This window comes from Etheostoma spectabile, chromosome 19 (genome assembly GCF_008692095.1).
Source record: "Etheostoma spectabile isolate EspeVRDwgs_2016 chromosome 19, UIUC_Espe_1.0, whole genome shotgun sequence".
Classification (NCBI taxonomy): Eukaryota; Metazoa; Chordata; class Actinopteri; order Perciformes; family Percidae; genus Etheostoma; species Etheostoma spectabile.
The window spans coordinates 17,343,017-17,355,304 of NC_045751.1; the positions used below are offsets into that span (position 1 = coordinate 17,343,017).

Here is a 12,288-nt window from a genome sequence, read left to right on the forward strand (position 1 = left end):
TGTGTGTGTGTGTGTGTGTGTGTGTGTGTAAACCTCTAACCACAAACATCTTGCATTGACACGGTTTGAGAAGACTCTGTGCTTTAAAAAAAGATATATATAAAATTAATAAGGCCATTTGTTATGACTAATAAAGGCTTTATAAAGGCTTAAGCATGACGATTACTTTATCGGTTACTATTGTAAATGCAAGGTCCATTTACTTACAGAGTGACCACATCCCACGCGGCTCGTTTTCAGAACTCACATCCACAGACCTATAGGAAGGGTGGCAATTTATCATATACGCTATGAAAATGCAATACGTTTGTGCTTCTCTGCCCATTATTTATTGCAAATAAAGCAGTAAGAACATATGTGGTGTAAGAAAATGTTCGTAAATTTTGTTTTTAAAATCATAAAACCATGTGCAGGAGTTTTTCTTTGCAACTTTTGACTTACTTGTCCCCAACATACGCACCTGTCTCACGTTGTAGATGTGCAAAAAATGTGTATTTTTTTGTACCAACCAAGAGACTAAAATATGAAGCCAACGTGGAAGTGCCAAAAACTGCAATTCACAGAGTGGCTACTTGAGGCTGGCTCCCAAAGGGAGTCAATCTCTAAAGACCCCAAGGTTAAAATGCCCAACTATACAGCAGAATTAAACACGTTTACAGTCTGGTACAACGTCTATAGCTAAGTTGACCCTTCATGATATCTGTTTTTTATAACTCACCCGGTAAAATTATATATTCATGCATGAAGTAATTGAGGGTGAGTGACAGGTGGGTTGCGTCACAGCTCCATCTAGGCTCCACCTCTTTGCCCATTTTTGGATTAGCCGATGTCAGGCACTGCCAAAATGGAGACAGCTGGAGCAACAGGGAGCCGCCCACTTTGAGATTGATTTTTGGCTTTTCAGAAACCTATGGGTGACCTCACGCAGACTATTTCAATATTTCTACCAACCATGTTATGATTGTCAAGAAGATTCAAAATAACACTCCACATTTAGGCTAAATTTTGGCAAGGGCAAATATTGCATGGCTGTTATCACAGGGATCCCCTGTCCTCTAATCTGGATATATCTGCATTTAAAAGGGTTCAATGGGTACCTATGAATCTCTCCTTTACAGACAATATATTGCCTTGCAGTATTGCAATATATTGAATTGTGACCTCTGTATCATTATATGTATCGTATCACCAGATTCGTGCCAATACACAACGCTAATAATAGGACAAACAAACATCCAAATTTAAGATCCCATGCACCACAAAAAAACGTGAACTCCTCACCATGCCACACTCTTTCTTTTCACCTGAAACTCCTGATTCCAGAGCTACATCCTCCTCCACTCTGGATACCTAATCCCCATAAGCCTTCATAATGCCCGGGGCATAGAGAGAGAGGGAGAGCGCCAGAAAGGGAAGTGGGGAGAGGAGAGTCTGAGCTTAATGACCTTGCAAGCCGATTACAGGCCAGACACGTTCCACAAACAGCCCGGCTGCAAGGCCTCGCACTTGTCCTGCACAGTCAAATCAACTGCAGTCACATAGAGAAGAGAGGTCATGAATCAAGACACAGGCTTGCTCAGGGTGGCAGTAGTAACCAGGGTTTCCCCCAGAAAAGTTGTTTAGCCATGTGGCAAGTGTTTTACGATGAGGGCATGGCTGGGCCAAGTCCCAGACTGATGACAGCAATAATGCAGAGCCCAATCGTTACATACATACATATACTACACATACATATACAGTACATATACATACATACGGATACAGAATCCTGGATGGAATCGCAAAATTGAGATTGTAAAAAAGCTATAAGACAGACTCCATGGGCCCTACATTAAGTCAACGCTAAGAGCTAGCCAACCGAGCCACCCTATTCCTAAATAACTCCCAGTGGCTTAGTCTTGTTAGGGGGGCATCCCCATGGTGACTGATGATGGTCATAATGACTTTAATGACTCTTTGTTCTTCTTGTACATGAATGATGAATGCTATTTTGTTCACCTGTCATGCCACTAAGTGGCCCATACAACACAAGGCACTTATGCAAAAGGCATTTCATCCACAGCTTCCCGTCCAATGTCCACACACAACGCAGTCTTACTTACTTACTTACTGCCCGTCACCCCTACCAGGGTATGGGCCGCTCTCCAGAGTCCTCTGCATTCTACTTTACATATAATAAAGAGTAAGGGGGCATGAAATAAACTTAACATGGCACAAGTAGAAAAACATAAATAATTACAGAGATTAGACACAGGCTTTGTCTCAATTTGGTGAAAATAAAAACAAATGGTGAGCGTAAAGGAATGAAATAGCAAGACTTATGATTACAGGAAAAGGCTGAGATTCAGATAATAACAGCCGAAGAAGAGTTAAGTAAATCATTTCAAAAGTTGCCAGTCAGGAGGCTAGATATCCACTGAGCACACTTTTTCTTTTAGTTTTCTTTTGAATATTATCAAAAGAGGGACTTCATCTGTTCAACCACTAGAGGGAACTAGAGGTGTTGTGTAGTTGCACAACCGTCCCTGCTGGAGAAAGTGTGTCACTTGGCCAGTTCTCCCTGGGGGGCTAATACAGTATTGGCCAAAACTTTAAAAAAGGAAGTATCTCAGATACAGGGGTAATAAGAGGCAGGCCAGGGGTGGAGGAAGCATTCAAAAGCTTTACTATGGTATTATACTACGTATTATTACTATTATTACGTATTGCTTCAATCTCGTTGCACAGGTATTACACATGTGTATAATGACAATAAAGGCATTCTATTCTACTCTTTTCTATTCTATTCTATTCTATTCTATTATATGTTATATAGCCTATCATTGGATTACTATCACTCATAAATTCATGCAAAAGCCAGATTTTACTGTTGGAGTTGGTTTAGGCAGACTGCAACTCTAAGATTATCTGATCTGATTTTTGATTAAATGATTGATTATACATTTGTAAAAAAAAAATAATAATAATAATAATAAGTAATTGGGACATGCCGTCACAAATACCCCGAACCCAAAGTGACACCTTCACAATGCTTGTTTTGCCAAACCAATTGTACAAACTTCAAACAATTAAAATCTAAAAAACATTTCAAGGAAAAAGCCACAAATCCTCATTCGCTCTTTCTGCTGTCCTATCCAATAATCATTCAAAAACCACCCATGATTTTGAAGCTGGAACCGTGAAAAGTTTCAATGACTGAATAATCAAAATAGCTGCCAATTCATATTTTGTCAATCGATCATTTCATGATCAAAAAGTGATCTTAAAAAATGTACTTAAGTAAAAGTATGTAAGTATCATCAGGAAAATGTTCTTATAAGTAAAAAATACTTAATGTAGAAAAATCTTAACATTTTAGTAACTGGAAACGTTCCAAACAGTTGTGTCAATCAACCAAGTGTTTAAAGGTCTAATCATTTCAGCTGGACTTGTAGTTATATTGTTGGGTAGTTTAATTTATAATAAAACATTGTATTTTGTATCATGTGTATCATGTGTTTTGGGTTCAAAAATCTTAATCTTTAAAGTAACAAAAGCTGTCAGATGAATATAGTGGAATAAAATGTACAGTATTTCTCTCTGAAATGTAACGGAGTAGAAGTAGAAAGTGACATGAAAAGAAAAGACTCAAGTGAAGTACAAGTGCCTCAACATCTGCACAATACCTGAGCAAATGTACTTAGTTACAGTACATTCCACCACTTCCTCGGACTAGTCAGGTTTCAACACAAAGCAGGCCAATTACCAACTGTTGCGTACTTCCCCAATGTCTCGAGTTGGCCATGGTCTTAGTAACAGCCGAAATAGCCGTGCGTGTGACCGCTGAGATGTGTGCAACACCTTGTTAGTACGTGGCTCATACTGTTGTATCAGATTCAGAGTCATTGCTCTGAACCCTCGCTTGAGATTGCTGCATGTTTCTGGCAGGGCAAGATGATCTCCGATGAGAAGTACATTGGTGGAAGAAGTATTCAGATTTTATTACTGACAAAATAATGAATGAAATACTAGTGAAAGTCCTGCATTGAAAATGTTTACTTAAATAAAAGTAAGTATGTATCATCAGGAAAATGTACAAGTTCAAAAAGTGAAAAACTACTTAATGCAAAAACATCCTCCTATTTTAGAAACTGGAAACTATCCAACAGTTTTTTATGGTCTAATCATTTCGGATGGACTAAGCAGGACGTTAAATTGTTGGCTAGTTTAATTTATAGTAAAACAGATTTTACAAACTACATGGATTTTGTGCGCAAAAAATCTTAATTTGTAATGTAATAAAGCCATCAGATAAACGTAGTGGAGTAAAAAGTACAACATTTCTCTCTGAAATGTAGCGGAGTAGAAGGAGAAAGTGGCAGGAAATGTCAAGACTCAAGTCAAGTACCTTCAGTTTGTACTCATACAGTACTTGAGTAAATGTAGCCTACTTAGTCACATTCCTCCATCTGCCCAGTTTTTGTCTTTTTGTTCTAAGCTTGAGATGGTTTCATCAAACCAAGGCTGACTTGGTTTGATTTTAACAACCATAAACACATGTGTAATCCTGCAGGTGAAGTCAAAAACCTGCCTTGACATGTGTGACAGCTTGCTTTCTGCCTCTAAGAAGACACATGTGTAGTTATGCAGGTTAACTTGACCTAGTTTGACAGGAAGATGAGTGTTCTTAAATGAGAGAGGCCATTTGACCACTGTCACACTGTCTCCCCACACAAAATGTCACCCTACAGGTTGTTTTTCTTCCACCATAGTAATGAATGTTTGTCTTTACCACTGTGGTATGCAAAAACAAACACAGCACAGTGGCCTACATGTTCATATCTTTTCAGCTGTTTCTGTTATCTGTTGCACTTGTATTAATCATTTCATTCTTCTGTTTCACAAACTCATATTGTAAACAGAAGGGTTAGGGAAATAAAACTAGCCTTATTTTAAGATTGATTACCATAGATGTTTATTATGATTTGCATTTCTGTTATGTCTATCTTATAGTTTTTTTTTCATACTCTTGCCATTCCAAAGACAACATTGGTTTATGTGATCAATTCCTTTATGACCCAAAAGTATCTTCCTATTGCTTCTGATTTAATTAGTCACACAACACAGCTACGCACAGGTACATGTATCATTTTATTGAGTTGTAACAGAAAACAGTAACTGCAGGGATTGTATGTCGTTGTAGCTGATATTTGGCTTCACCCAAGGGCGTGGTCACCCTGCTCACTTCTTGCCTTTGCGGCCGTGGCAGGCACAGGCGAGAGCAGCAACCAGCACCGCGAATTCCTCAAAGTCGACCTCAGCGTCTCCGTTGAAATCCAGACCTTTTATCATCTGGTCTACATCGTCTTTGTTTTTTGCTCCCTGCACACACCCAGAAAACAATATTTCTATTGTTAGAAACAGTAAAAATGCTTTGTTATATGTGTTAATTTCTTTTTCCAGACATATTAAGTAGACTTTCAAGCTCAAAGATGGGTCTTTATACATATGAAGGGTAATAAGACCATGGTGAACTTGAGGCGTGACACAACGACGGGAGGGAATTTTTAAACTGCTCACAAATGCAAAATGCCTCTCAACAAAACATCCAAAAATTGGGCAGCTGCAAAATTTCATAATTTTAAAAGTTGTGGCTGGAGACTGTTCACAAATCTGTCATGGCACAGCTACAAAGTACTCCATTCAAAAAAGCGCTTTTGCACATTTCTTTTTGAGGCTGTTGCGTCGTACTGGACAGTGTGCAGGTTTTCTTCAACAAGTACATCTACAAAGTGTCCACCAAAATGGTTGCCACAAATCTCGGCCAAGAAGCTAATACAAATTTGGCTTAAAAACACAATGTTAAATCAGCTTGTTTAGCATCAATTAAATCAGCAAAATTGGCGTTATGATGTGTTCAATTCCTGACACCATGAGTAAATATACATTTCCTGGATTGGCTGTTTCTTTTGCAACTTGGCGCTGAGCTTGTGCTTTGCGTGTAGTGGATACATATAAAGTACAAATCTCTTTAAATCAGTGCTGTCACTACACAGCACTGATTTAAGCCTGACTAACTGACTAACTCTGCATAGTTATTCCTCCCTCTAGAAACATACAGTACCTTAATCAGTTGAGGCAGCTCCTTCTCCAGCAAAGTCTTCACCTCGGCTTTGCTCAGGCTGCCGGGCTTGCCATCGGCAGCAGCATATGTGTCAAAGACCTTCATCATTATGGCCATGGATGTTTCTAGCTGGGTCATTGTGGCTGCTTGAGAGGTGGTTGATATGGTAAAGAGAAAAAAAGTCCTACACTGATTGACAGAGCAGTAAATGTGTTGGGAAGGCAAAGGGAAAGGCCACCTTTATACTTTTTTGAAAAATGGGTTGGGCAAATACCTCAAAATAACAGGTTGTACTGGCTTGATTGTGGGTAAACGTAGGCGAGCCACCACCAAACTGTCAACATGGGCTTAGATGCACAACGCCCAGTGCACATATTGCTTCACATGCCCACTGGGGCTTAATTTGATAACATGTTGATTCAAGGTGAGGTCTTTTCATTACCTGAACCACAGTAGACTTTTTTTTAAATTCGAGACAAAGTAAGTGCAAGGTATTAACCCTGTGCTGGTTGTCACTTTGCTGATATGGAAACCCATTTATACCCATTGTCTCTGCATCCACAAGGGTCGGCCATTGTCTATGAGGCTGCTCAAGGATAAACATGAACCATGAGAGGAAAGTTCAAACTGCACAAAGGTATAGAAGAGTGTGTGCTTCTGTTTTATGGCCTGGTTTCCTGGAAACAGTGCCAAATATACAGTAAACAGAACATAAACTGTAGAAAAGCATTTTATCTAGTCACTTGCTCTGGCTGAAAAAGAATATGTCAAACACAACGAGAAAGAACCATTACAAACACAGAACAAGTTGTATGTATGAATACGGAGTGACATTAAAATGCTGTAACAGCATTCAGTGGCTCAAAACAGTGGGTTAAGTAATTTTTTAGGTTTTTGAAGATCCAATTTATGTGCATGATAGCAAATTAAATTTACAGTATTACTGTATCCCACTGATGTTGTGAATTTGTGTGTGCAAGGAGGAGTGATTGCAAGTGAAGTAAATAGTGTGAACGCATGAGAAAGATTCACAATGTGTTGTGGTTTACACCTTTTTGTGCATCAGCGGGTATACAAGACAGCTTGAATGCAGTAAGAGGTGCAGTTTTGTTTGTTCCCATGAATGAGGGAGTGCCTTTCTGGTGCTTTTAATATTCTTTATCAGTTTGAAATGGATTTTGGGTAAGGTGTTTCTCACTTTTTGGAAACTATCCAAACAGTTGTGTGTTTAATGGCCAAATCATTTCAGCTGCACTAAGTAGGCTGTTATATTGTTGGGTAGTTTAATTCATGATAAAACATCAGATTTTATAAACTGCATGCGTTTTGTGTGCAAAAATCTTACTTAATGTGTAAACTAACTAGTAACCAAAGCTGTCAGATGAATGTGGTGGAGTAAAGAGTATAACATTTCTCTCTGAAATGTAGCGGAGTAGAAGTAGAAAGTAGCATGAAAAGATAAGACTCAAGTAATGTACAAGTATCTTAACATTTGGTACATGAGTAAATGTACATAGTTATATTCCACCACTTTCTCAGACTAGTCAGGTGTAAACACAATGCAGGCCAAATACCAACCTACTTCAAAATTGTTCTTGAGTAAAGTACTCAATTACGTGTACTTAGTTACATTCCTTCACCACTGGTTACTGGTTATTGGTCATTATTAGCATTTCTTGTTTAGTGGAATTTTTTTAAAATGTTATTACCCATTAGCGTGTTTGTTAAAAGGCATTTTTATGATCCTACAGATGCCTCTGCCTGCAATGATAAAATCTTTGCATTGGGAAAAACTAAAGTTTAAATCCTATTTCCACAGACTGCCCCAGTCACTGCCTGCCACACAAGATAGCACAGAGTAGAAGAAGCGCAGAGTGGTGCAATTAAGTCTGTGGAATGTTTTGTTTGAAAACAGTTTTGCCCCAGGCAAAAACTTTTATCATTCTGGATAGTCAGAAGATATCTGACGGGAGAAATCTTGCTTACAAATTTGGAAGTGCTCAGTTACAATAAGGACAAATTTTCTATATACAAAGGATATCCTACAAGGCTGATAGTTAATCCTTTATTCAGATCCCCAATAACTGCTAGCAATGTAGCAGCTACTCTCCAACAACAATCATTGCAAATAGGCTACATGAAAATACCAAACATACAATTTTACATACATAGCTGCTAGCTAACTAGCTTAGCGCAGCTACAGCTTCACATTTTAGTGTCCTGGTAAGCTAATGGAGTACAAATAATCTTTCTAGTATGGTAGCGCATTAGCTAGTTTAGACATTAGGCTACCAAAACTTTATTTAAAAAGTTAGGCCTACTTAGAACTAGATGATATGGTGAAAATTAAAATACCCCAAATTTGACATTGTGGCGATATTGTAGCGTTGACAATTGGACTAACACAAAATGTGCACACAATGAGATTTTTACTTAAATAATCAGTTATGTTGATATAATACTATAAAGGCAAATAATATAACAGCTAGAACAGCCTGGTGTGTTCAGAAAATAACATCACTTTACTGTCATATAGCCTTTAAAACCATGAAAAGACAACACTTTTGTCTAATCCTAAAATAGTAGGTAGATACAAGGGGAACATTCCTGGTCTAAGGGTGTTGTCACACCTTGACTTAGTTTGCTTTGGTCTCAGTCAGGTGATCAGTTTGTAAACTTAATTTTAGTTTTTTTTTTTACTGTGGTTTGACAAGTGGAAAAATTTGAATGAGTCATTACAAATCACGCTACATCCATCGTTCACGCCTCTCATTGGTCGGATGTCTATCTGGATCAGTGGGGTGGGAGCAAAAAGTTAATACAGGAAGAAGGTCCTGTGTTCTGGACTAGCTTGTCTATATTTCTCTGATATTTCTCCCATCTCCATGGTTAAATCAGCTCATGTATTTAAATAATCAGACATTGTTTCGCAAGGGATGTTACTGCATCTGTACTGCTCACAATAGACTTCTCTCTGCTGTTTCTGAGAGAGAAACACTGCAAGCTCAGCTGCAACAGTTTGCTGTTCGGCCGCATTGCAGTTGCTAAGCACACCTGTCTACAGGAGTCATTAGGCTCGTTCGAGATGAGCCGCGCCTCACCTGTAAAGTGAGAGCAGGCGGGGACAAAGAGCCGCAGTCAGGTTGTTTCCAGCAGCCTTCAGGCTGAACAGGTAGTCAAAGAAACACTCACATCCTTTAAGGTCGAATTCCAATTTAAAAAGATTTTATCAGACCCATCAGCTTGTAAACACTCCAGGTTTTTTCATTGTGACAGAGTAGCTGTCAAAATTCTCTACATGAGATCTGTTGCTGTCAGCTACAACAGACTGTAGATAATCCATAATCAGAACGGGTTTAGTCTCTTGGATTTCTAAACGTAACTATCAACTACACAACATGTGTTCTGTAGGCTACAGAATAAGCCTTTACATCTGACAAATCCCTCCAATTCAAAAACAATAAAATTTTTATAAAACGTCATCATGTTGAGTCGATTCTGAGCTGAGTTAGATCAACTGAGAGCCAGACATTTCCTTATTATGCCTTCGGTTCGCCTGGGTCTTGCAGTCAATGAAAAGCAACTGTGCTGCCTTCCTCTTAAACCTGCGCCCGCCTCAATCTCATGAGGTTATTGGTGCCCACTGCATGACGTCAGGGCAAGTCAGGATCAAGTCGAACACAAATTGAGCGGCAATTGCCTGTGATCGATTCTGTGCAGGCCTGGCTCATTTTGAACAAGCCTATTACCTCAGATTAGTACATGTGTTGTACTGAGACCACCTCATCAAGGAGGTTTCAGTACGGTATGGAAGCGCCCTTATGTAGGCTACTCTGTGTACAATGACAATGTGTGCAAGTTTGTTCCCATGTCTATTATTAGCAACACCTGCTAACTTTGACAGTTTTTCTGCTCTCAATAATGCTAACAGTGTTTTACCAACACACACACACACACACACACACTCACACACACACACAGTAGTAAAACACTGCCCCAGCTAAATGTATTTACAGTAAGTATCAGTTGCTCAGTGGTCTTGCATTGGAGCCCACCTGGAACCTAAAGCTCTGCATCGGTTTGTGTGATGAGAATGCACACAACACGGCCAGGGAGAAACTGCTTCCACCGTCACAGGGGCTGTTTCCACTTCCTGCCATTGACCTATTATGCAGCGACCACAGTTTCCACTCAGCGATCTTAATGTGATCTAAAGAGAAACAGACAGAACCAATACCACTCGCATAGAACACTGACTAATTCGTAGTATGCTCAAGCCAAAAGCAAAAGCAATAATAGGTCAAGTAAACCTGTAAAAAGCACACACGCACACGCATGCACACACACGCACACACACACAAACACACCCACGCTTGGTCATCATTGAAATGAACTTAGACGACAAAGACGGATAAGACTTTATAGAGTTTGTAGAAAAATACAAAATATTTACACTCATCTGAAATCATTTACATAAGTCAGGTAAAGGGATACATTACTGTGGATATATTCAGGCTGAAAAGTGAAGACAGAAAATACTGGAACATGAGGAGAATGCCACTCAGCAGATAGCTCTTCAGCCGCTTTCTTTGGTCTGGACACGTTCAAAGTAATCAAAGGATTCATACACTGGTACCTGACACTGAGAGAGACAAAGAGATTAAAAAAAAACAGTTAGATATATTATACTGTATCAGTGCAGTGTAGCAGTACATCAGCATGTGTCAAAAGACCATTGCTAATATGTAAAACAAACTGAGTAGGCGTGAGGCAATAGGCACTATTAGTCAGACACAGGATGTCAGTTATATTTCCTAATAATGCTTTTATGTAAAGCTGTCCAAGTTTAAAACGTAGGCATCGTATTTCAAACTCAGTGACTAGAAATACAGAAACTTCTTCATGCTGCAAGGTGATATGACAATAAAATTCAGGTGCACTAAAGTTCAACTTTTTTAATTAAAAGCCAGTATATCAAGCCTGCAGATTGCAGTGCTGCCTCTCTGCATTATAATGCTCCTCCATACACACCTTATAACACAATGAAGTCTAATACCACGCTGCAAAATACAACCTTGAATAATACTCGAGTAGTGACCGGAAACCACCAAAGTAGAAGTCTCAGCCAAAAGGGAACGTTAAGTATTGCATGGCTGTTTTATTGTGTACACAACGCTTTATTACCACATACCACAGAAACTGCCAGGGTGTGCAGACACTTAGTATGTGTTATGTACAGGGGCATTGTAAATGTAAATGTAAATGTGCTGTATTTATATAGCGCTTTTCCAGTCTTAACAACTGCTCAAAGCGCTTTTACATCTACAGGAAACATTCACCATTCACACACATTCATACACTGCGGCCGGGGCTGCCGTACAAGGTGCCACCTGCTCATCAGATAAACATTCACACACATTCACACTCCGATGCGCAGCACCGGGAGCAACTCGGGGTTAAGTGTCTTGCCCAAGGACACTTCGACAATGACTGCAGGGGCGGGGATCGAACCACCTACCTTCCCATTGGCAGGCAACCGCTCTACCACTGAGCCACAGCCGCTGCCGCATTGTACTGGGGGGGACTGAGTTTCCAGGGCCCTCATGTGAGGGGGCCCAAAAAATGCTAGAATGAAAGCTGTTGATGCGGGGAGGGGCCCATAGAAAATGACTTTTAAAGAGGACCCGAATTTTGTGCTACGCCCCTTGTTGTGTATTTACTGCTTTGGCCTTTCCCTTTGTTCTTCCCTGTCTGCTGTCTGTTTTCCATGTCTCGTCTATGTGTGGTGTTGCGTGAGGCTGGGCGTGGCCAATCTGTTTCCCCAGTATTAAGCCCTCAATGATAACCACACAGCCGTCTAGCATTTTTGCATCTTGCTTGTTAGTCTTTTGCTCGTTTCCCTGCTTTATTAACCCTTTGTTTTTTTTGTTCTATTTGGCGCTGCCACCCTCACCTGCTCATCTGCCACGCCCAGCCTCGTCTTTGTTAACCACTGCCCTCACTCAGGTCCCCGCTTCACAAACCCTGTGCACCAGCTGCCTGCCCCCCCCATCCTGCTTTATGGTTTTTGCAAATAAATTGTGGAACTCCTCCCTGTGTCTGCATTGTAGGTTCTGTTGTGTTTTTTAGCACGTGCTTAACATGTACCAATACCCTATAATAATGATTTTATATATATATATATA

The 12,288-nt window shown here is 39.8% G+C and overlaps 1 protein-coding gene across 1 annotated transcript; it reads right to left on the reverse strand.

Annotated features, from left to right (window-relative positions):
• Positions 1–5,111: 5,111 nt before the first annotated feature.
• Positions 5,112–6,371, reverse strand: LOC116707219 (protein S100-P). The gene is made up of 2 exons (XM_032544506.1): positions 6,104–6,371; positions 5,112–5,361 (listed from the first exon to the last, which is right to left on the reverse strand). Exons 1-2 carry the CDS (start codon positions 6,239–6,241, stop codon positions 5,221–5,223), a joined length of 279 nt encoding a protein of 92 aa, XP_032400397.1. The 5' UTR covers positions 6,242–6,371; the 3' UTR covers positions 5,112–5,220.
• Positions 6,372–12,288: the final 5,917 nt, after the last annotated feature.

Bases quoted from the DNA above. Each gene is read 5' to 3' on its own strand.
- LOC116707219 (XM_032544506.1), bottom strand. From the start codon at position 6,241: ATGACCCAGCTAGAAACATCCATGGCCATAATGATGAAGGTCTTTGAC. The intron at 5,362-6,103 runs GTACTGTATGTT...GGGTGTGTGCAG, and splicing joins AGCTGCCTCAACTGATTAAG to GGAGCAAAAAACAAAGACGA.